General features: G+C 49.8%; 9 protein-coding genes across 9 annotated transcripts; 6 read left to right on the forward strand and 3 right to left on the reverse strand.

The window, feature by feature from the left end:
• Window positions 1-33: 33 nt before the first annotated feature.
• Window positions 34-1965, reverse strand: P175DRAFT_0483622 (putative mitochondrial carrier protein; the record flags this gene model as incomplete). Its single annotated transcript, XM_040895543.1, has 2 exons — window positions 34-1637; window positions 1722-1965. 2 exons carry the CDS (start codon window positions 1963-1965, stop codon window positions 481-483), a joined length of 1401 nt encoding a protein of 466 aa, XP_040749911.1. The 3' UTR covers window positions 34-480.
• A 438-nt stretch (window positions 1966-2403) lies between these two features.
• Window positions 2404-4111, forward strand: P175DRAFT_0442199 (putative F-box protein (Pof7); the record flags this gene model as incomplete). Its single annotated transcript, XM_040894111.1, has 2 exons — window positions 2404-2790; window positions 2867-4111. The coding sequence occupies 2 exons, from the start codon at window positions 2404-2406 to the stop codon at window positions 4109-4111; spliced, it is 1632 nt and encodes a 543-aa protein (XP_040749912.1).
• A 372-nt stretch (window positions 4112-4483) lies between these two features.
• Window positions 4484-7444, forward strand: P175DRAFT_0503319 (putative ATP-dependent RNA helicase (Hrh1)). Its single transcript, XM_040897606.1, has 2 exons — window positions 4484-6757; window positions 6845-7444. Exons 1-2 carry the CDS (start codon window positions 4640-4642, stop codon window positions 7193-7195), a joined length of 2469 nt encoding a protein of 822 aa, XP_040749913.1. The 5' UTR covers window positions 4484-4639; the 3' UTR covers window positions 7196-7444.
• A 680-nt stretch (window positions 7445-8124) lies between these two features.
• On the forward strand, window positions 8125-10030 carry P175DRAFT_0483632 (uncharacterized protein; the record flags this gene model as incomplete). Its single annotated transcript, XM_040895544.1, has 1 exon — window positions 8125-10030. The coding sequence occupies one exon, from the start codon at window positions 8125-8127 to the stop codon at window positions 9949-9951; it is 1827 nt and encodes a 608-aa protein (XP_040749914.1). The 3' UTR covers window positions 9952-10030.
• A 758-nt stretch (window positions 10031-10788) lies between these two features.
• Window positions 10789-11806, reverse strand: P175DRAFT_0510996 (60S ribosomal protein uL16; the record flags this gene model as incomplete). The annotated part of the gene is made up of 3 exons (XM_040898561.1): window positions 10789-11233; window positions 11331-11506; window positions 11762-11806. 3 exons carry the CDS (start codon window positions 11804-11806, stop codon window positions 10789-10791), a joined length of 666 nt encoding a protein of 221 aa, XP_040749915.1.
• A 487-nt stretch (window positions 11807-12293) lies between these two features.
• On the reverse strand, window positions 12294-12992 carry P175DRAFT_0503322 (60S ribosomal protein eL30). The gene is made up of 4 exons (XM_040897607.1): window positions 12870-12992; window positions 12737-12774; window positions 12525-12641; window positions 12294-12438 (listed from the first exon to the last, which is right to left on the reverse strand). Exons 1-4 carry the CDS (start codon window positions 12940-12942, stop codon window positions 12346-12348), a joined length of 321 nt encoding a protein of 106 aa, XP_040749916.1. The 5' UTR covers window positions 12943-12992; the 3' UTR covers window positions 12294-12345.
• Window positions 12993-14135: 1143 nt separating this feature from the next.
• On the forward strand, window positions 14136-16123 carry P175DRAFT_0494899 (uncharacterized protein; the record flags this gene model as incomplete). Its single annotated transcript, XM_040896041.1, has 2 exons — window positions 14136-14778; window positions 14838-16123. 2 exons carry the CDS (start codon window positions 14136-14138, stop codon window positions 16121-16123), a joined length of 1929 nt encoding a protein of 642 aa, XP_040749917.1.
• A 772-nt stretch (window positions 16124-16895) lies between these two features.
• Window positions 16896-18027, forward strand: P175DRAFT_0463119 (coatomer subunit zeta). The gene is made up of 2 exons (XM_040894805.1): window positions 16896-17318; window positions 17390-18027. The coding sequence occupies exons 1-2, from the start codon at window positions 16957-16959 to the stop codon at window positions 17628-17630; spliced, it is 603 nt and encodes a 200-aa protein (XP_040749918.1). The 5' UTR covers window positions 16896-16956; the 3' UTR covers window positions 17631-18027.
• A 168-nt stretch (window positions 18028-18195) lies between these two features.
• On the forward strand, window positions 18196-23893 carry P175DRAFT_0463121 (uncharacterized protein). The gene is made up of 6 exons (XM_040894806.1): window positions 18196-18267; window positions 18328-18396; window positions 18476-20082; window positions 20146-21785; window positions 21892-21975; window positions 22331-23893. The coding sequence occupies exons 1-6, from the start codon at window positions 18235-18237 to the stop codon at window positions 23752-23754; spliced, it is 4857 nt and encodes a 1618-aa protein (XP_040749919.1). The 5' UTR covers window positions 18196-18234; the 3' UTR covers window positions 23755-23893.
• The last annotated feature ends 36 nt before the right edge of the window (window positions 23894-23929 follow it).

Raw genomic sequence — 23929 nt, forward strand, 5'->3', positions numbered from 1 at the left:
TGGTATTGCTGTCTTTATTTTGAATTTTTTTTTTTATTTTGTCTTCCTTTAATAATACTATTGGGAGAGGGAGGATTGTCTCAAAGGATGATAGAATACACACAGTATATATACACAATTACATGATGCGCTGATGCAATGCTTTTGCAGCAAAGATAAACCTCTGTGCTCCTGTCTTTCCCACCACCATGCTATGCCATGCCAGGGTAATCAGAGTACTCTATAACCTTGAAATCCAATGCGAGATCATCAAATAGCAGCCTGTGATGCAACAGGCAAACTTGCAGGTTGACTGCATGCGTGAATCATAGAACTTCAACAGTGAAAGAAAATTAGTAATCAAGAGTAGAGATCGTTCGAGATTGTACAGAAGGTGGTATATGGTGATTCGAGTAAAATGAGATGTAGAAGGGATCCGGCTTGATATTCAAATCATCAAGCCAATCGAATTAGGTCGAAAGGGGGGTTGGTTTCTGCAACTCAGAGAGTATCGGAACTTGCGTCATCTGCTGCTTGGCGTCTCTCATTAACGTCGCGGGCGAGTTTCTTCCCCACTTCGTAGGTTGAGATCATGATAGCACAAGCAGGGGCCACCTTCAAGCACCGTGCAACCCATCCCCGGAAAAGGCCTGCTGCGCCTTCTTCGCGGAAAATATGCATCAAAAATTTGGGCAAAGACAGCTGCTCTGGGTGAAGAGGTCCTCGTGGAAGGTTGCGAGCAGCCGAGTTCTGTAAGTCGTCACCCGCGTGGCGGTATACCTGTTGCCGCGTCTTGCCGACATCGAAGGGGGTAGTCACAAAGGCTGCCAGCGAGCCAGAGGCTGCACCTGCAATGAAGCTATCTGTAAATGTATGATCTACCGTCTCATGAGATTCCCAATGAGTCACAGCCGACAGAGCATGTGGTAGAGGGTATTCGTGAGCTTTCTGGCGTGCTTCATGAAGGTACTTCTTAACCTCTTCATATCCCCACCAATAAAGACCGGAAAATGGCACATCACGCCACATAGTAAGAGTCAATCCTCGCCATAGCGAACCGTAGCCTGCAGCTTGGGTCATCTGATGCAGACCCTGCAGAGTGGCCTTAAAATGCCCCGCACCAGTGCCCGGGGTAGCTTGTAAACGTGTTCGGAACATTTCAATGGGACTGATAGCCGTAGCTGCGGTAATTCTTGCAGCAGCTCCCGCGATAAAAGGAACATATGCGTCGGGGACCATGCGCCGGATCGGACTTCTATCGTCGGTGCGTAGCCAGTCGTACCCCGCAAAATAGATGACATTTCCGGGAATCCCCATCATCAGGGTCGGGCTCAGTCCACGCCAAAGTGTCAAGATACCTTCATTCCGGGCAATTTTCCGCATACCATCAAAGGTAGACGTAAATGTGCGCCGTCGGGTCTCCTCCACTGCACAATCCGCCACCGTCTGCGAGGTAGCGCCTAGAGCACCGGCACCGGGTCCAACCATGCATATTTGTGTGTTCTGGCCAACCCAAAATACTTCCCTGCAACAAGCGGTTACTCCGAGGTTTGGAGGGGCGTTTTTCAAGGTATGTGTGGTGTGCGAGGTGAACGGGGAAGAATTTTTAGTGGTGGACTGGGCTTGTAACCGAACCCGAACGACATCGAGCGGAGTCACTAGATGAAGCAGTTAGTACATAGCTGCGAATATATACAACTGATAGTAGTTTTCGGAAATCAACGCAAAGTTCATCAACCTACCTAGAAGAGCTGTCAAAACGCTTCCACAGGTCGCAGAAACCATCCGCTGGGTGAGTGAGGGATCATCGTTCTTTCCACTGGCGACCGGCGCAGAAGCCATTCCTGTTCCCGAAGTACCAGCCATGATTGTATCTTCTCCAGCCCAGGGCCATGTCTCTGCCGAATGCCCTTCAGATCCAACGCCGGTGAAATCGTCTGAGCGATATCGGTCCTGAAAAGTACCGTCAGTCCTGGAAGCGGACATTCATTCGACAGAGGCAGTATCGAGGGAGCACTGAGTGGCTCTATTCATCTACCGACAATCACTATTGTCTCGAGGGTATTACCCCGGGTCAAGTAGGACTGAGAGGGGTAGCGGTTGCAAGATCGAAAGTGGTGATGCTCACGTCCCGAAAAAAAGAACGTTCCGGCTCGGCGATCGGTGGCGGTCGGACCCAGTCCCGGAGATAAGCACCAAATCAACTACAACCACCACCAGGACTGCCACGTTATTCTGTATTACTATCGATCGTGCTGTCGAGGATTTAGCAGAGTAATGGCTTCATCAGCCTAGTTCATTCCGTCGTCGTTGCAGATTCTGTCTTTGGAAGTCTGCCTTCTCTCTTCTCTCCCCGCTAACCCAGCCCGCGTATCAGAGGACCGACCCCGTGTGTCCGACTGTGCATCACCACTCTACGTGATTATGGAGGACAACGCTGAGCTACAGTCGTTCCGACGCCAGTGGCGTGAGGAAGTCGCGCGCAAGTCAAAGCCTGGCCGTTCCGAACCATCACAGGCCAAATCTTCTAAACTTTCTGCGGCTCACCACCGACAGTTTCCCCCCACTCTGCATGAAGCTTTTGGGCGCAACGAGGAAGATGACGAAGTCACGGCGCCGCAAACTCAGGATGCCATAGTCCAAGAGCTTGGTCACCTGGCCCTTTCAAAACCTGACGATGAAGACGCCTTTCATTCACCAGCGCCTCGAGCGGAGCCCAAGTCGGCCCTGGAGCACTTTGAAAGAGCTGTTGAGAAGGAAGCAGAGGGAAACCTGGGAGACAGTTTGCAGCATTATCGCAAGGCATATCGGGTATGGCTTCAGCAGGCAGCTGAACCGTATATAAATATATGTACAAGTTACTAACTCGTACCTTTCCTGCTTATAGTTAGACGCCGCTGTCGACAAAGAGTACAGGAATAAGCATTTTGCTAGTGCTTGGAAAAAAGCGCCACAGAATGCTGCTCCCAAGGACCCCGCCAGTGCTATCTCTTCAGATGAGGCCATATCGTTACCCACCGCCGAGCTCATTGCTTCGTTTTCAAATCTTCCTATTTTACAGGCGGAGCCACTCGTTGAGGGCACGCCCCCTCCTCCATGCCCGATCGCGCACGTTCCCTCAGAGGTCATCGTTGAAATCCTAAAACATGTAGCCTTGATGGACCCTGCATCATTCTGCCGGATGAGCCTGGTTTGTAAGCGGTTTGCATATCATTTCTCGCACGAGCAGCACATATGGAAACGCCTCTGTCAGGGGGCAGAATTTGGATTTAAAGCGATGCAGTATTCGTTCGCTTGCGACATTCACGGTCTCCCGGAATATACCTTGGCCCTCCGATACACTCCATTTCCAACTACCACCCCTGTTCAGATTCCGGAAACTCTATCCTCTTGGAGCGAGGTGTTTCAGACATTTCCCCGGGTTCGCTTTACTGGAATATACATCAGCACAGTCAACTATACCCGTCCAGGTGCAACATCAGGATTCCAGAATACTTCATGGAATAGCCCCATTCATATAGTGACATATTATCGATATATCCGATTTTACCCCGATGGAACAGTCATTTACCTACTGACCACAGAGGAGCCAGTTGACGTAGTTCCGCATATCAATAAGGAAAACGTGAAAACAGCACGGGCAACATCTCATAAACAACATCAACGAAATCTCTCAGATGTAGGAGCTTCGGTCAGCGGAGCTCCAGACCCAATCCCCCATGTTGTTATGGGTGCACTGAAGCGTGCCCAATGGGGCCGCTGGCGTCTGGCCAAACCCGAGACTGCTTCCGATTCCGCGGACGAATCCGAGCAGATTGAGAGTATATCCGATTATTATTCATTCCCTACCAAGGACAAAGCTGCCGCGTCTCCAGACCCTCGAGACCTTGTGATTGAAACCGAGGGAGTGGGAGGGCCAAAGTACATCTATGTTTTGCACCTTTCCCTTCGGTCAACAAATATTCGCGCCAACAACACTAATCCATCCCTTCCCAACCCGTCGCGAAATACAAAGATGGTTTGGAAAGGTTACTGGAGTTATGATAAACTCACCGACGACTGGGCAGAGTTTGGGCTCAAGAACGACCGCGCGTTCGTGTTCCGACGTGTCCGGGGTTGGGGTATGAAATAACGACTTGCAACGAAAGGAAAAAAAAAACCAAAAACAATCTCTTATTATATAGATTGTTCTGCCCAATTTTATATGGCCAGGATTCAGGCTGTCACGTACGCACAGCTTCATTCCGGTATAGATCGAGGAAAGGTGCGACTGTTGTCTGTGGACAAATGCAATGACTACCTAGGTAGTTTTATTATATGTAGAGAGTGGTGATAATAAAGAAGTCCAAAAAGACTTCTTATAAATGAATCTACCTCATATCATCACAGTTTTACAATTCAGAAATCCAGTTAAATCCCACATGTGTAAAGTACCTATGTTTGTATAAAGATCCCCAAATAATGCCAATCGGCTTATCGATAAGATCTCTCTCCGCTCGAAAAATTTCGCGGTTCAGGTCCCCAAGTCAAAAACCCAGAGACAAATCCCTAAGAAAGGAATAACAACGCCCAACAGAGAATACTACATTGATCAATCGATCCCAAATATCATTCCACTGAATCCACTGGGTTACTGCGACTACAGTTCTTCTAACTTGCCATGCCCGAAAGGGTCCGTACCGTCTTCAATGATGAAGACGAGGTCCCCGTCCCCAGCCAGCACAAGGCCCCTAAGAACACAAAGGGCCAGGATTCAGGACCCGTGAAGAGGAAGAGCCATCTTAATGAAAACATTGAAAACATTGATAAGAGGAACAAGAAACGAAAACGCGATGTGGTGACAGGCGGATCTCTGCAGTCTCGCTCCTCGCTAACGGACGGCGCAAGCCCATTATCGCACCCCGCTCATCCTCGAACGAACGACAACTCGACAGACGAGAATAGCGTCTCCAGAAAGCCGTACGACAAACACCGAAAAGATAAATCGAGACAATTCAAGGATGGAAACCAGAACTTCCTCTCGTTGAAGAAGAGAGCCCAGGCTTTGTACGAGCTCCGCAAAAACCTCCCCATCTTCCCCTCCGGTGACGAGATACGAGGACACCTGCGCAAAAACGATGTGATGCTGTTGATTGGTGAAACGGGTAGTGGAAAGAGTACCCAGATCCCTCAATTTCTGGTCAATGAGCAGTGGTGTCGGCCAACCAAGGCCAAGATTGTCCAGGGGGATGGCGCTGAAAAGGAGATTACCGTGGGTGGCTGTATTGCCATTACTCAACCTAGGAGGGTGGCAGCTATTTCCCTGGCTAGGCGTGTTGCGGAGGAAATGGGGACCCCTCTTGGGTCTTCTTCTCCTGCGAGCAAAGTTGGCTATTCGGTTCGATTCGATACCTCTACCTCCCCGAGCACGCAGATCAAGTTCTTGACGGAGGGAATGCTTCTTCAGGAAATGCTACATGATCCGTGGCTTACAAAGTATAGCGCAATCGTGGTTGATGAAGTGCACGAGCGTGGTGTGAATGTTGATCTAGTGATGGGGTTTTTGAGGAATCTAGTCTCCGGGGAGAAAGAAGGCAGAGGCGGGGTGCCTCTCAAAGCTGTAGTCATGAGTGCTACGGCTGATATGGAGAGCCTACAGGGGTTCTTTGCAGAGGGATTCCAGGGTCGTCATTTGAAAGGAACCGCAGACGCAGATGCAGACGCAGACTCAGAGAATGGTCTTGACGGAATCTCTGTATGCCATATTAAGGGTCGACAATTTCCCGTCAAGACAATATACTCTCCAGAGCCGGTGCATGACTTTGTCGATGCGGCCTTGAAAGTTATCTTCCAGATACACTACAAAGAACCTATCCCCGGTGATATTTTGGTTTTCCTGACCGGGCAGGAGACTGTCGAAGCCCTGGAGCATCTAGTCAACGAATACGCGATCGGAATGGACCCAGCACTGCCAAAGATCCAAGTCCTTCCACTCTTCGCAGCTCTCCCCCAAGTAGCGCAGCAGCGAGTATTCGTTCCCGCCCCGCCGCGAACTCGCAAAATCATCTTAGCGACGAACATTGCTGAGACCTCCGTTACCGTATCTGGGGTGAGATTTGTTGTGGATTGCGGCAAGGCAAAGATCAAACAGTTCCGTACCCGTCTGGGTCTCGATTCACTGCTGGTCAAACCCATCTCCAAATCGGCGGCCATTCAGCGCAAAGGTCGCGCGGGTCGTGAAGCCCCAGGGCAATGTTTCCGACTATACACTGAAAAAGATTACCTCTCTCTGGACGAGGTGAATACTCCGGAAATCCTGCGGTGTGACTTGAGTCAAGCCCTGCTCAATATGAAGGCGCGCGGGGTCGATAATGTCATGGAGTTCCCGTTCTTGACGCGACCCCCACGGGAGGCCTTGGAGAAGGCCCTCCTTCAACTGCTTAGCATTGACGCTCTTGAGGAAACCGGCAAAATCAGTGCCACTGGACGGCAAATTGCAAAACTTCCCCTCACTCCCACCCTCGGCCGCGTTCTTCTCGCGGCATCGGAACACGGCCCAGATTGCCTACTAGATGTGATTGATGTGATCTCCTGCCTGAGCGTCGAGAACATTTTCCTGAATACGAATTCCGAGGAGAAGAAGGAAGAGGCTGAGAAAGCTCGGCAAGATCTATACCGGAGAGAGGGAGATCATCTTACGATGTTGGCGACTGTGCGGGCGTACGCAGCAGAGAACAGTGATCGGAAGGCATGGGCCGAGAGACACTTGGTGTCACATCGGGCGATGCAATCTGTCATGGTAAGTTGATAAGAACCTTTTTTTTTTTTTTTTCTTCTCCGTCAATCCATCTATCATTGCTAACTGTTTTTCTTCTCTTTTTAATAGGATGTCCGCAAGCAACTGACAGCCCAATGTCGACAAGCTAAACTACTTCCCAATCCCCACGAGTCTCGGGACTCTGCGGGTTCCTCTATGATTAGAGAACCATCGCCGGTTCTGATTCTGAAAAGTTTCCTGCATGGGTTCTCCACCAACACCGCCCGGCTCGTCCCCGACGGCAGCTATCGCACTGTTGTAGGGAACCAGACCGTGGCAATTCACCCGTCGAGTGTCTTGTTTGGCAAGAAAGTCGAGGCGATTATGTACAATGAGTTTGTCTTTACAAACCGCAGTTATGCACGCGGGGTGAGTGCAGTGCAGATGGATTGGGTAGGGCAGGCTTTGGCGGGGGAATAGATCTCTCTCGTCGGACCGCGCTTTCCCGTACATTTTCTTTTCTTTATGGTATTCTCATTAGCGAGATTTGAATTTGGGAGGGTTGGAGAAGGAGTTGTTTGGATTGTAATGGTCGAAGTAGAATAGAGTATTAGAACCTACCTTTATCTGTATGCCAAATTCAGTTCATATAAATGACTGCGGATCAAGCAGGAAGAGATCCAATGGTCCTTTTTTTTTTAGCCAAAGAGGGACAACATCCAAATTGCGTCAGATATAATGATGCCCAACCTACATCTCGTGTTATTGTTTTCGATGGGGACTGTACTGTACAGGTCTTCATCTGGCGTGATCTCACCACACCATCCGTACATACACTATACGTAGGCAGTAATTCAGGATGTTAGATAAAGTCGAAAGATGCTTCCTTCTTTGATCTTGTACTCTGTAGAATTCTCTTTATTCAACTATACTTGAAGCTAAATCTAAATCTAAAATCCGTCAGTATAGACGAACAGGTGACTTGAGTCTTGCATCATCCTCAAAACACGCACCATCATCATCATCACTTCTTCATCTTCATCTTCTTCTTCTTCTTCTTCTATTGTTATTATAATCTTGAATCCCCCTTTTCTTTTCTTTTTTCTTACACGTCCCCCCCCCCCCAACTGCGTCTATTGATTTTTAGGGCGATCTGGTCACTGCTTATCGCTCAGCCTGACCAGCACTGCTCCTCCTCCTCTGCCCCTCTGTTTCGTCTGGTTTTCCTCCTTTTCCTTCCTACATCAAGTTGATTCTACTTGATTTCCTTTTGTTGCTTTGCCATTTATATAGAGGTTATCCCTCTCCTATCTTCCTACTCCACCTCAAAGCACGCGACGAGATCCACCGCGATCGATAACCTCCATCTTATCTGGACTGGATACTACTCTTACAACAACACCAAACCTATGGCTTTTCGTCTGCCCCCTCAAGTTTCTCGCCGTCGCCCTTCCTACTCGGCTTCTCAACCTCCCACTCTTGATCTTCCTCAATCCTTCTCACAGCTCCCCGTGAACGAGTCAACCGAATGGGTGCTCTTCTCTCCATCCCAGCCATTCACCACCGCCCGGACTCACACGACCTCTACTGAACGCACCCCACGCACGGCAGGAGCCTCCCGTCTCAGCGACTTTGGCTCCCTCGATACACACACAAGATCTGGGCTCGGCCACGAAAGTGAGGCAGAGGGTTCGCTCGACGAACCGTTGGACGAAGATGGAACCGAGCTAGACAGTCTCGATGATGGGCTGCATGCCTTCCGGGCACCGTCTCCACCCCAGGAGCCATCCTCTCGATGGGCCCAAGAACCCCAAGGCTTACTCCCGGCACATGACGGATTGGGAAGCTTTCTTGCGTCCAGTCAGCCTGTACAGAATCAGCTCTGGCAGCATGAGCAATACAACCCAAACCGGAGGGTTGACATCGGACAACGGCGACACCCTAGTGTACAGCCACATCTAGACTTGATGGAGGATGAGGAGCAACTCGATGCGGACCGTGAAAGATGGCAGCGTATTGAGAAATGGAGAATGGATCAGAGCCGTGCTCTATTACATGAAATCGAGAAAGCAACGCGCAAACGGCGCAATCGCGGTCTCAATGCGTCAAATGTGGAAGCGCTCTCTCTGCCCGATGTACTAGGCGCTCCAGTTGATGATGTTCCCCCAATACTCGATGATAATCCACCCTCCGCTTCTACGCCACCAGCAGGGGATGGAGATGAACCGTTCTGGCAACGTATTACGCGAAAGGTCATTCGTGATCTGATCGGAATTGACGACTCATTGCTTTCTGTCATATTTGGAGAGGCATTGCCCGATACAGATGAACAGGATAAGCCAGAAGAGCCAGATCAGCGACAACAAATCGAAGAGATATTGAACCGGGAGTTGGAGTCGATTCCTGACGGCCAGGATCAGTGGCAGTCAAAGCTCCTTCAACGGATTGCGCGTGAGCTTGGCATCCTTGTTCACCAACTCTGTGAACATCCGGGTGCTTTCACCACGTATCTCAACCTAGCCAATGAAATCCCCAACCAGTACGCTGGGATTCCTCTAAGTAGCTTGCCTGAAGAGGCAAAGAATTTATCTACATCAGCAGGGCCTGCCGTCTCCTTGGATGATGCCACAAGCACCGGTGATTCCATATTATCACCGCAGTTCGTGCCTACTCTGCGTGACCCCAACCGGGAACATGCAGCTCAGTGGGGCATCGAAGACGAGGACATTTCAAATCGGGTGTCCAGCAGCTCTACGGCTGCACCATTGTCGGAATCGGCCCGCCTCCAGCAAGAGAAGGAGTACTGGGAACGGGAACTTGATGTTATGATGGTTTTCCACTATCTCCGTAACCGCTTTGGTCGCCGACCTACTAACACCGATACTCATACCGCACGCAGAGGCTCACCAGATGCTTCTCGTCGTGCAGCAATCATCCGCCAACACCATCCTCTTGTTGCTCGAGCGCACTCACGTTCGCAAGCACAGATTCGCCGGCAATCCCAGTATTCCGCAAATCCATCGGGCCCAACCGGGGTTCAATCTCCAGTATTGCGCCAACATCTCCGCCGCCCGAGTTCCAGCTGTGCCAGCCAGAGCGCAAAGATATCGGCTATTTCGAGCCGTCGAACTATGACTGGCTCGAGCCGGAACTACTGGGATATCGGAGGAAGTGTGGACAGCGGAAGTGCCATCGCACCAGCTCCAGCCGGCATTGGAGCTTGGGGCGATGTGTAAGTACATCCTGCCGTTCTTTCTCACAAATTTTCATACATATATATGTATTGGATGCTGGCCATCGATTTTCCCTATCCTCGAGCTATTCTATCCCAATCAGGATCTGTGTAGCCTTCACCCGATTTGTATTTCTGTCCCTCTTCTCCTCGTTCATGTCGGGTCCATTTTCTTTCTTTTTTTTCCCCTAAGTTCGGGGGTATTCTTGCCTATATATCTGATGTCTCCGCTTCCTAATCCTTGGTTTTGTGAATATTCGTTTTCTGTACTTGTTTGAGGAGAGATATATATATATATGTTTTTTTTTATTGAGGACGCAGAAGAGGTGACGTGCAGAGGATGATTAGATAGTATATATACACTTGTGAGTTCTATGCAGGGCAATGGTGCATGAAGATGGTGGACTGCATGTAGAGCGGCGTGGATGGCTCATCGGTATCTGATAGTTATATATTATACGTCAGTTCAATGACAAGTCGCATTTATGCCTGTACATGATATTCAATCAAGCATCCATATGCAAAATATTCTTTATACAGAAATGAATGACGACCACTATATGCCTTTGTCATGTTTTTGTACCTGTACCCAAGTTTTAATTTTTCAACCTGGGAATAACCTCTAGAAGAAATAGATAATTGATCCAGCTTCACCAGTTACCAGGACACTCAGGTGGTTTGAAAAGGCGAGAAAATAATAATAATAATAATAATAATAATTTAAAAAAAAAGCGAGGAAAATTATTCATTTCTGCAAGATATTCCTTAAATTTTTTTGTTTCCTTCTCTCTCTCTCTCAGTCTCACTGTCCTAACGCTAATTTGGAACATAAAACAATCATCTAAGCCTTGGACTCGTAGGCATCGGGGAATCGTCTCATGTTCTGCTCGATCAGACCGTGACCGCGGAGGAACTGAACATAGGCACCATCCTGCTTGAGCTTGCCCTCGTTACGGAGCTGGACGTAGTCCTCACGACGGACGGGGGTGAAGCCCCAGTTCTTGGAGACGATGATCTTTTGGCGACCGGGGAACTTGTACATGGAGCGGCGGAGGGCCTCGATGGCAGTAGCACGGTGGGTGTCACGGGTGCGGACAGACAGGATGATCTGGCCGATGTTGACACGGGCGACCTTACCCTGGGGCTTACCGAAGGCACCACGCATACCGGTTTGGAGACGATCGGCACCGGCGCAAGACAACATCTTGTTGATACGGATGACGTGGAAGGGGTGGACACGGACACGAAGGTGGAAACCTTCCTTACCGGCGATCTTCACGAGGTACCTTTTTTTTTTGTCAGTAATCTTGCTTGCTTTCTTTTCTTTTCTCTTCTTTCTCCTCATGTCCTTTGGTTGTCAAAACGAAATCAATAGGGACATACTTGTTGGCACAGATACGGGCGGCTTCCAGAGCCTCGGAAGACAGCTGTTCGTACTCGTTGGAGACGAGGTGGACACAGAGAGGGAAGTCATCGACGTTGGCCTTCTTACGTCCGAGATCGAAGATACGGATCTTGGCGTCGGGAACACCACGGTTGAACCGGGACTTAGGGTAAGGCTATATATATATCAAGAAGCGATCATTAGTATTCATTTTTCGGGGAGAAAAAAAAAAAAAAAAAAAAAAAAAAAAAAAACCACAGTAAAACCGCAGCAACGCGATAAAAGAAAAAAAAAATCCCCCATGGTTTCCCTCATATCGTAAAAAAGACTTCTCTTCCTTCCCCCACAAACAAGATCGCGCAGACAATTTCCCTCCTCCGCCCAAAAATCCACACAGAAATCTCAAAGAAAATCAGAGCATCGCACGAACCTTGTTCTTGCAGTAGCGGTAACATCTGGCGGGACGGCGAGCCATTTTGACAGCGGGAAATGACCTGACTGCACTTCCTGCGAACGGAGGGTTGTTGTCGAAAAGGGTGGTGTCGAGAGGCAGAAGAGAAAGGGAATCTTTTGACGGAGACACTTTGGGCCTTGATTTCCAATCAAACTCCCGCTAACGAGTGGCAAAACCCTAAGCCCTAAGTTGCCCGCCAATCACGGGACAAGGGAGCCCATGACGCATTTGTCAGATTCCCTTTACTTAACTATAGTTACAGTAAAGGGTAACTAGTTAACTACCTAGGTAAAAATTACATTAAGATATTGAACCTTCTATGACTGTCGAGTACAGAAGAAGCATTTATTGACTCTACGAGTATTAGCAGTAGGAGTAGTAATAATAGTAGCATTACTGATAATGAATTGGTGAGCTACAAGTTCCAAAAAAAAAAGAAAGAAAGTGAGCGAAAAGGTCTTGATTCTTGTCATTATCTAAAACATCATATCATGTTCGATGCGCTCGAACACATTCAACATTCAGACATAACATGAACTCATTGCTCTCGGCTCTCACGCTTACTGGCTGGTGAGGATATCAGAGTCACCAGCATCCAAGACGGCCATGGTGGAGCAGCGGTAGAGACGACCGCAGGCAGTTCCCAGCTCAATCTGTCCATATTGTTAGCCATCAACCTACTCGCAGTTCGTGGAGACATTTTCTTTTCAAACCCATCTCCACGCTAGAAAACACTCACGTTGTTGCCGGAGAAGTGGTGAACAGGGGTCTTGGCGAGCATAGCATAGTACTCGAGCTCAGACTTGCGGAGAGGAGGGGTGTTGGCAGCAATGATAACCAGCTTGGCCTTGCCGGACTTTTTTTTTTTTCGATGCAGTCAGTATCAATTGTTTTAGAATTCCCTTACTTCGGATATTTCGGTGCCGTCGCCATCGTCCATGTAGTACTCACACGCAGGGTCTTGATGGTGGTCTTGTAGCCAAGGGTGACTATTTTAAAACAAAAAGATTCATTAGCAAAACAGGGCCAATTTCGAGAGAAATTTCGATCTCCGTCATGGGATAAACAGGGACAATGAGCATACCCTTTCCACTCTTCATCACAAGCGCCAGGCGCGAGGAGATAGTGTCACCAGCCTTCTTGCTCTTGGGGGCCATCGTTACGCTATTGAAGTGTCTTGAAGGGAATTGAGAAAACGTGCGCTCCGGCCGTGTCTTTTGGTTGAGATGGATTGTAAAAAAACCGACGCTACCCTGATTTTTTGTGGGTTTGGCGAGGATCGGATCTGCGATTATCCGATCCGCCGGCTGAGTCAGCGCTTTCCTAAATCGGATGCGCGTGACTTGGGTCCAAAATGACGAGAATTACGAGAATTACGAGAATTACCAGAATTACCAGAATTACCAGATATACCAACAATTCCATTCTGGTTAAAGTTTCCAGTGACAGATCGTCTCTGAAAACGGTCACAAGATTACTCCTCTAATGGCAGGAAAAATAGAATACTAGTAGTTAGCCCTTTTAGCCCCTTTTCACAAGATTACTTTGTTGTTGTTGTTTTTTTTGGGGGTGTTTGGCTTACATTGCCAGATGGCAAGGTGTTGTTGTCAAGTCCTACCGTGGACGTTGTCTAGAGGACGCAGCAAGGACTGAGAATACTACTAATAATACTACTTAGTTACTTCTTACTGGTTTCTAATTAGAAATGTATTCCTGTCCTAAGAATCCAAGAATAAATAGAAAGACATAAAGGTTAAACTCTCCTTTTTTCATATCTAAAATGGAGAGTTATATACAGGTATCACTAATACCTGAATGATACGGGGTCTCAGTCTCTCTCTCTCTCTCTCTCTCTCTCTACCCATGCTGCATTATTTTCTCCTTCCCTTTCCCCCCTCATCCATCCATCCATCCATCCATCCATCCATCATTCATATTACCCTCATGAATCCCTAACATGACACATATCCTCCCTCTTCCGTCCTTTTGATCTGGATTTCCCCCCAATATCCTTACCTTTTGCATCTTCCACAACCTTCGTTGGACGGCGGCTAGACTTTTACCAGCCATTTCTTGCGCTAAGGTTTCCCTTTACCCCCCCACCACAGTCAGTAGTGCCCACTACTGTGTTTTGACCGCTACTACTATAGAACATCCATTCCTTAAATTCATCTGCTTTAATTTCCCGGCCGTTTTTATCACTATCCAGGAATCTTCAGATCATTCGTCTTCTCTTTCCCCTTTACACACACACTCCCCTCCCCCCCCCCTTTTTTTTTTCTGATTCGCTCTGCGCCTCTTGCACTCAATCTACTTGTTTGTTGCTCATCCTTCGTCATAGTCGGTGGCTATGTCTGCGACACCTCGCAAACCGGGCTCGCCAGCCACTTCCAACAAAGCCGCAACCACCGATTCTGTTCACGGGAATGGCACACCGTCGCGCGGCCATTCTCGATCTCCCACTGCGTCAAGTGGCTTGTCACGCAGTCCGTCTCTCCGCGGATCAGCTCCCGTCTCTGCGCGTGCCGCTGCCCGGAAACCTGGCCGCTCCAGCTTGAGTGTGTCAAGTGTTCCCAAAGCCGCTGCCGATCCATCGGAAGATGAAGCACGTGCTCAGAATGTCGCTCTCATCGAAGACCTGAAGGAGCAATTGCAAAAGGCGGAGACAGCCTCCGAGCAGTACCGCAAGCAGTTGGGTGTTCTGCAGATGCGTCTGGATGAGGCTGTCAGTGAACAAGGCAAAATGGAGGACCAGACTCATGAGAAGGAGAGCAAGATTGAGGCCCTGAATGGCGAAATTCGTGAGCAGGTCCGACAGATCCGCGATCTAGAGCAGGCGCACGAGCTGGAACGGAACGCTATGTTGCAGGAGAAGGAACAACAGGCCAGCCGTGAAGAGGAGATGCAGGCAACCATCCAGCGTTTGAAGGAGTCTCTGGCACAAAAGGAAATGCGTATTAACGCGGAGAGCGACAAGCACGTGTCCCGTTCTTGTAAGAATCTCCCCTATCCTGACGCTTGGACCTACCTGGGCACTAACCCCCTATTATAGCCAGTTTCCGCAATCGCTCCTCCCCCGAAGTCGACGGGCAATTTGCGCCTTCGTCCCAAATTGAGCGCAGTCCCTCCCGAAACAACTCGAAACTCCTGTTGCAGAAGGATAAGCTGATTGAGTCCCTGCGGCTCGAATTAGCCGAGTCCCAGATTAAACTTGTGGAGATGGAAAATCAAGGAGGTGGCCGACAAAGAGAACTGGAAAAGGAACTTCTCGAGGCCCGTATGGCAAATGCCCGTCTCATGGAAGATAATGAGAGCTATCAGCTCCTTCTCAGCGAACGAACCCTGAATGGCGATTTCACCAAGGGTGACTTCATGCGAGAAGTCCTGCCCGAGGCTGCAGACACCAAGGAAACCAGCAGCGGGCTCGGCTCATTGGCAGACGAATTGGAGTCCGTGGACGCTCGAGAGCCAGATGATACCCGCAAGCTCGAGTCAGAACTCAAGGCCCTGAAGGATCAGAACAAGGCTCTGACACTCTACATCGAGCGAATCATCAGCCGACTTCTCCAGCACGAAGGATTCGAGACCATTCTCGACAAAAACGAGAATGAACCGGCAGGAGGGGCTAAATCGGCCGGCAGCGACAAGGACCTCCCACCTACTCCGCTGGAAAAAGACGATGCAGGGCAAACTTTCCTCCAGAAAGCCAAGTCGGTCGTCTCCGGCCAGAACAATAAGCCGACACCTCGGTCACGTCCCCAGAGCATGATGCCACCACCACCACCACCACCGGCTCTAACTGCCCATGAGAACCCAGAGACCGCCCCTAGCATTCCTCTCAACCGCGCACAGTCAGTGCGATCTGGCCACCGTCGAACGAGGTCCGACCAAGCAGACATTGCGGCGGCAAGTGTTGTCGGCCAGATGTATCGAGGACGTAACTCTGGCGGTCCCATAAGCCCGACTATGATGGGCCCTGGGTCTCGCCAGAGTGCTTTCACAGGGTCAAGTTACATGTCAGGAATGAGTGGCAGCGTTCGCGCCCCATCCCTTTCTAGCCAGCCGGAGCGTGGGCATTTAAGCAGCTCAGGCAGTGTCTCAAGTGATGCTCCCGGTGACACAGCTTCAACCGGTGCAACCTCAAGCTCCCCTCGCTCAAGCAACGGCATGACAAACTATACAGGGGCAGTGATGACCCAGAACAAATTACGACCTTTGCGACTTGTCAGTGAGACCAAAGCTGCCGAGGAAGAGGAAGCCGCCCGGAAAAGGGCCAACAGAGGAAGCTGGATCTCATGGTTCAATCGTCCCGGCTCGAGCGACGCTACACCACCATAATCAGCACCACATTCTCTTTCCTTAAACGTGTGACTTATTGCGTTCTATTTCCCCCCCCCCCTCTCTCTCTCTCTCTCATTCTTCTCTTGTTTTTAATTAACGTTTAATATCATCTTTGACCCTCCACAGTCCCAGTCTTTCTGGCTGTCGCACCTTTTGAGGGCGTTTGATATTGGGCTGCCCGGATGTCGTCACGTTTGAATACCCTTATTTATTTATTTGTGTTTATCATGATGGCGGTGCTCTCCCGGCCTTGACCCAGCTTTCTTGTTCGAGGTACCCGGCAGCTGCTGATTTTGGGCGGATTCTACCTATGCTCTCCGATTTTTTTGTTATGACATGGATGCCTGAAAGCTCATCCACCCTAGGCCGGACACTCCAGCGACGAACTTCCCTCCTTTTTATGCCCGTGTTTATTCGATGAACATATGACTGCAATATATTCTGCATCGAGTGATGTCTTAGTGTGACATTTGCCAATAATAATCCCCCTGTCTGAGATGGTTGGCCTGTATTTTTGAACACGTTTCATGTACCATAGAAGCAGATGTACCTTAAGACGTTTCTCAGCCTAGATTAAACCTTCTGATCAATACTTACCTTGCAGATCAAGTCTGAAGAAAATTAAGAAACAAAGATATATTCATGCCAGTACTCAAAAACACTTGCACTTGTGTTGGAGACAGCAGCGAGCGAGCCCATATACCCCCGGAATAACATTGCAGCGGCTTCCCGGATTGCGGACAGCTTGACAGTAAATACGGAGCAGTCGAGTTGCGCCGCCGCATTCAACACCACTTATCCCCCATTTTCTATTGCAGCAATTGCCCACCATGGGATCCCTCTCTCTTTTCTCGGTCAATGCCGTTCTTTTGATGTCGGCTGATGACGGCTCTCGTATCTTTGCGAAGTACTACTCCCCTCCTCACCCCCCAGCCGGCACTGCTCCCAACTCCACCGATTACCCCGGAGCCAACCCCTATCCCACACTGAAAGCGCAGAAGGCCTTTGAAAAGGGTCTTCTGGACAAGACCAACAAGCAAACTAGTGATGTGATTCTATACGACAACCGGGTCGTTGTATTCAAACTGGAGAGCGATGTGATGGTGTATGTGGTTGGCGGCTCAGACGAGAACGAAGTACTACTGTATAACGTCGTTTTGTCGTTGCGGGATGCTTTGGGGATACTGTTCAAGTTCGTATTATTCTGTGGTCTGTAAGGAAATTAGCGGACCAAAAGAAATGGCTAATGTGAATATCTTCCAGGGGTGCCACGGACAAGCGCACAATTGTCGAAAACTACGACCTGGTCGCCCTTGCCATCGATGAGATTATCGACGATGGTATCATCCTGGAGACTGACCCCGTCCTAATTGCCTCCCGTGTTAGCCGTGCCCCTCAGCCGGATGCACCGAATCTGAAGAGCATTGACCTCTCGGAACAAGGTCTGCTCAATGCCTGGGAGCTTGGAAAGAGACGTCTGGCGGAGGGGCTGCGACAAATGTAGATGCGAGAGAAGTGGAAAAATTATTTTGAAGGCTCTTGTGTACTCGCATGATTTTTTTTTTTTGCATCTCAATGTGTTCGTTCTCTTTTTTTTTTTTTTTATGATCTGGTTGGGTTTCGGCGCGGTAATGTGCGTGTTGTTGCTCATTGATTGATGATATTCCTCTTACTCCATTATTTTCTCCCTGTTGTCTTTATTGATAGGGCTTGAGAGTGTTCTATAGAGATACTCCTTTTCTGTTTCCTTATATAATATTTGGCTGAAGCAGATAGGCCAGAGCCAATAGCTCACGGCCACTACATGCATGGTGGTATATCCAAAGTGTGAAGCCATATCAACACACCACGAATCCACAACATATACCCTAGAACAATAAGAAAAGGACAACCAGTTCCAGAATTACTATAATTATCCATCACATCCCAGAAAATAATGATGAAATTAAACCCCATTTAATCTGGCCACGAGTCTCGAGTTTGGTGGGAAACTGCCCCGCATACGTCACGCCCCAAAAATATCGGGGGTTCCGCGCAAAACTCTTGACCAAAATCATCTTCTCCGGCCAGCTTCGTTCCCAGGCGCTCTGGGGGCTACAATACCAAATATGAAGCAAAGATTCTCGTCATTGGATGTCCAGGTATTACCGTCTCGGAAATTTTAACCTACAGTCCGGTTTCCTAACTGTTATCCCCCCCAGGTAATCTCTCGGGAACTGTCCTCAGAGCTGGTTGGCCTGCGGGTTTCAAACATATACGACCTCTCATCAGTAAGTTCGCGAGGCACCTCTTCTGCTTCTCGAGGGATTTGCTAAATAATTGCTTGTGTGTTTTTTTTTTTTTTTTTAGAGAATTTTCCTTTTGAAACTCGCAAAGCCTGATCACCGCAAGCAACTCATCGTCGACTCCGGTTTTCGATGCCATGTGACTCAGTACTCTCGAGCCACGGCTCAAACGCCCTCTGCCTTCGTAAAACGCATGCGCAAGTTCCTTAAATCTCGGCGTATCACCTCGATCAAGCAAATCGGTACAGATCGCATTATTGACTTCACCTTCAGCGATGGCATATACCACATGTTGCTGGAGTTCTTCGCAGGCGGCAATGTCATCATTACGGATCGCGACTACAATATCGTCGCAGTGCTTCGCCAGGTGAATGGAGGAGATGGATTAGAGGAAGCCAAGGTCGGAATTCAGTACACGGTGACCAATAAGCAGAACTACAATGGCGTTCCGGATATCACTGTCGATAGGGTCAAGGAAACGCTGGAGAAGGCACAGATTCTTTTCGCACAGGAGGAAGGCATGCCCAAGAAATCAAAGAAGAAGAAGAACACGGATGTGCTACGAAAGGCTCTGTCGCAGGGATTCCCGGAGTATCCTCCTCTTCTCTTGGATCATGCTTTTGCAACCAGGGACGTTAACCCCGCGACGCCCCTGCAGCAGGTTCTGGGCGATGAAGGTCGGTTGAACCAGGTTCTAGGCGTTCTAGAAGAAGCTCGGAACGTTACGGCGGGTTTATCTGTGGAAAAGACCCATCCTGGTTATATTGTCGCAAAGGCGGATACTCGTCCCGTTGCCAAATATGCGAACGCTGAAGCCGAGACTCCCTCGAGCAAGCCTGCTGCGCTCCTCTATGAAGACTTCCACCCCTTCAAACCCCGGCAATTCGAAGGGAAAGACGGCATCACGATCTTAGAATTCAGCTCGATGAACGCAACTGTCGACGAATACTTCTCGTCTATTGAATCTCAAAAGCTGGAATCGCGACTGACGGAACGGGAAGAGGCGGCAAGGAAGAAGCTTGATGCCGTTAAAAGTGAGCATGAGAAACGCATTGGGGCGCTTAAGCAAGCTCAGGAGATACATATTCGGAAAGCCAGTGCTATTCAAGACAATGTGTATCGAGTGCAGGAGGCAATGGATGCTGTCAATGGCCTCATCGCTCAAGGCATGGACTGGGTGGAGATTGCACGCCTGATTGAGATGGAACAGGACAGAGGCAACCCCGTCGCGCAGATCATCAAGCTTCCTTTGAAACTCTACGAAAACACTATCACGCTCCTACTCAGAGAGGCTGGAGATGAGGAGGAAGAGGAGGAAGAGGAATTGTTTTCGAGTGATGAATCGGAAGAATCGGAGACCGATGAAGAGGAACAGGATGAAACTGATTCTTCCAAAAAGCACTCTACAGTGCTTACAATCGACATCGACCTGGCACTTTCTCCATGGGCGAACGCAACTCAGTACTACGACCAGAAGAAAGTGGCTGCTGTTAAGGCCGAGAAAACCACCCAGTCATCCGCGAAGGCGCTCAAGAGTCATGAGAAGAAAGTAAAGGATGACCTGAAACGAAATTTGAAGCAGGAAAAGCAAGTTCTTCGACCTGCTAGGAAGCTGTTCTGGTTTGAAAAGTTTTTATTCTTTATCTCCTCTGAAGGATATCTGGTTCTAGGGTATGAGCTTCGTATTTTTTTTTTTTTTTAGGTTATATATGAGATATATGCTAACTAATTCAGTGGTCGTGATGCTATGCAAATCGAGATACTCTACCGTCGTTACCTGAGAAAGGGTGATGTCTTTGTACACGCTGATCTCGAAGGTGCTACGCCAATGATCGTCAAGAATCGACCTGGAGCAACCAGTGCATCCATTTCTCCAAGTACTTTGTCCCAAGCGGGCAACCTTTGTGTTGCCACGTCGAGCGCGTGGGACTCAAAGGCGATCATGTCCGCATACTGGGTCGATGCAAACCAGGTATCCAAGACTGCAGAGGCGGGAGATCTTCTTCCAGTCGGTGACTTTCTAGTTAAGGGAAAGAAAAACTTCCTCGCTCCTTCGCAGCTTGTCCTAGGCTTTGCTGTTATGTTCCAGGTCAGCATGGAAAGTCTTCGAAACCACAAGTCGTACAGAGTGGAGGAGCCGGCAAGTGGGGAGCAAACAGAGAAAGTCAAGGAAGCAGTGGTAGAAGAGGTCCAGAGTCCAGAAGAGATCAAGCCTACTCAAGCTATGGAGACTCCTCGGCATTCCAAAAAACACGAGCAGGAGCAGGAGCAGGAGGAGCAGGAACATATTGAAAACTCGGATGACGAACAAGAATATCGCGATACTGCTTTCTCAGGAAATCCCCTGCAACCCGAAACAGCGGAGACTAGCGCATTAAAAGATGAAAGCGATCCAGGATCTGATAATGGAAAGGATCAGGAGGGAGCAGAGGAGGGAGTCGGTGACGAGGAAGAGTCAACCCGAACAGGTCAGCCAGCAGACGACCAGGCTACATTGGATGAGACTGAAAGCGTAGCGTCCTCCCAAACCCCAGGAAAACGACACCTCTCTGCTAGGGAAAAGCGTCTACTCAAGAAAGGCAAACCACTTGACACGCTCCCTCTAAAATCAAAAGAAATCAGCGAGTCTTCAACACCTGTTGCTAACGGCGGATCTGTGAAATCAGCGGACCCCAAACCCGGCCCTGCTCCTACTCGAGGCAGGAAAGGAAAATCGAAGAAGGCCGCAGCCAAGTATGCAGACCAGGACGATGAGGAGCGGGAGCTAGCTCTCCGCCTCTTAGGCGCAAACAGTGTTAAGGCCCAGAAAGCTGCCGCCGAAGCTGAGGCAAAAGCCAAACGGGAACAGGAAGCTGAGGAACAAAAGAAACGCCGCAAAGCTCAACATGAGCGCGCAGCACAGGCGGAACAAAAGCGACAGGCCCTATTTGAAGAGGGCGCTGCGGATGACTACGACGAGGAAACAGCTGCCGCTGAGGCGGCAGACCTCGAGTGGATTCCAGCACTGGTCGGAACGCCTCACCCGGATGACGAGATCCTCGCTGCCATTCCTGTATGTGCTCCTTGGGCTGCTCTTGGCCGATACAAATACCGAGTCAAGTTGCAACCGGGTGCAGTAAAGAAAGGGAAAGCTGTTAAGGAGATAATTGGGCGATGGGTTGCCGAGACGACCACCGGAAAGGTGAAGAAGGAGCATGCGGAGGACGCTGGAATCGATCGAGCGGCTGCAGAGAAAGTCAGAGCACGCGAAGGTGAGCTGATTAAAGGCTGGAAAGATACGGAGGTCATCAATACCGTTCCAGTCGGCAAGGTGCGGATTATGGTCGGTGGCGGCGGCGGCGGCGGCGACAAGGGCAAAGGCAAGACGAGTGGAGGTAGCAGAGGAGGAAAGGGAGGAAAGAAGATGTAGTTTCAATAGTGTGATTTCACTTGCACTATTCAGGGAACAAATATCTGAACTTCCATATTGGCGTTCTTTAGATGGTCAGAACAATACTGCAGTATATATATCATATCAACCACCACGACCTAGCTTCAACTCAGATATAGAGTCTAAACGCACACGTGGCGGAATAGATTTACGCCATCTACACATCTTCAAAATCCCGGATTTCCGGTCAAAAAGTCTCATCTCATCTCATCTCATCTCATCTTGGGCCTGGGTGTCATATTCCGCTTAGTCATGCCAATCGACGTCATCGTGAAGATTTTCGATTTACTCAAAAAAGACCATCGAGAGCCTCAATTCCTCACTTTCTCGATTCCTCCCAGCGGGCGCTCCAGTTTCTTGACCTCCCTCACGGCTGCTGACCCCCAGGGAGTCAAGGATCGGTAGGATAATCCTCCGTCAAGCACCACCCGCTAACGATTCACCACCGCTCCTACTTTTGACTCACCCAGCATACGCCTAACTATAGAGCCCAACTGTCACCAGCCTCTACTCTTGACTGGCGGGACATAGCGGCCAATCTGCTCCAGTTTTCACGTCGCCTTGTTGCTCGCGGCTCTCCGCGCAGCTTTACTAGGCCTGTTACGACAGCGACGACCGCCACCATGTCGCCCAGCGAAACCACGCGGATTGTATCCGCCGTGCGTCTGAACAAAGAGGGCCCCGGAAACCAGTCTCTCGCCGAATGGTGGGCAAGCGAACAGAGTCGCAAGACACCGGAGGCTGCTGCCATCGCAGAGGCCGCGAAGCTCCTTCAGGAAAGCGATATCCCCGTTGCGTTCCCCACAGAGACAGTGTACGGCCTGGGAGCCGATGCTACGCGGAGCGCGGCAGTACGAGGAATTTATAAAGCGAAACAGAGACCATCGGATAACCCGCTGATTGTACACATCGATTCGCTGGACATGCTAGACCGACTACTCAACCCGGCGGCGCATATGAGTCCCCCGCACGCCACACGGACCGCCAGACACTCCATCCCTCCTATCTACCATCCCTTAATTACGCGGTTTTGGCCCGGCCCGCTGACTATCCTTCTCCCGAATCCGTCGGGCTCCCCTCTTGCGCCGGAGGTGACTTCGAATCTGACGACTTTCGGGGTGCGCATGCCTGCCTCTCCGCTCGCGCGGTTGTTGATCCACGTCGCGGACCGCCCGCTCGCAGCTCCTTCCGCGAACGCCTCAACCAAGCCTTCTCCTACCGCCGCGGAACATGTCTTCCACGATCTACATGGCCGTATTGAACTGATTCTCGATGGCGGGTCCTGTGGTGTGGGGGTTGAGAGTACAGTGGTTGACGGCCTATCCAACCCGCCCGCGATTCTGCGGCCGGGCGGCGTGGGCATTGAAGAACTACGATCATGTCCCGGGTGGGAAAATGTACAGCTTGGATATAACGACGGTACCCTGGGCGCGAAGGAAGCGCCTCGAGCCCCGGGCATGAAATACCGGCACTATTCCCCGAAGGCGCGCGTAGTTCTCTTCGAAGACGGCTCGAACGCGCAGGCCGTTCTGCGCCATATCCAAAAGGACTTGCGGGATACAGCCGTGGGCGCGCACAGTATTGGCATCGTCCGAACGCGAAGCTGGCTGCGGGGTCTCCAGTTATTACCGGAGGAGGAGATGGAGAACCAGCTGCAGCCGGTTTCCTCGCTGGTGGGCAATCTCGTGGCCTTCCCCGTGCCAATTGGAGACAAAACCAAGCAAGTCTTCGACTGCCCCCTGGGCTCGGATCTTCATTCTATTGCCCGGGGCTTATTCTCCGCCCTCCGCGCGATGGACGAAAACGAGGTCGATGTGATCTATGTCGAGGGCGTGTCGGACCACCAGGGCGACTTGGCTGCTGCGGTGATGAACCGACTGCGCAAGGCAGCAGGAGTTGAGCTTCGCGTCTAATATAGAAAAAGAATCTTCTTCCATTTTTCTTTGCTCATTTCTTTCTTTTCTTTCTTGGCTTAGATATTCTACTCCAGTTCCATGGATGATAGAGCGATTTCGAGTCTCCTTACGAATATTCACGAATAATTAAAAGCTTTTTTTTTTTTTTTTTTTTTTTTTTGACTCAATATGA

This window comes from Aspergillus ochraceoroseus (assembly GCF_002846915.1).
Source record: "Aspergillus ochraceoroseus IBT 24754 chromosome Unknown P175scaffold_7, whole genome shotgun sequence".
NCBI lineage: Eukaryota > Fungi > Ascomycota > Eurotiomycetes > Eurotiales > Aspergillaceae > Aspergillus > Aspergillus ochraceoroseus.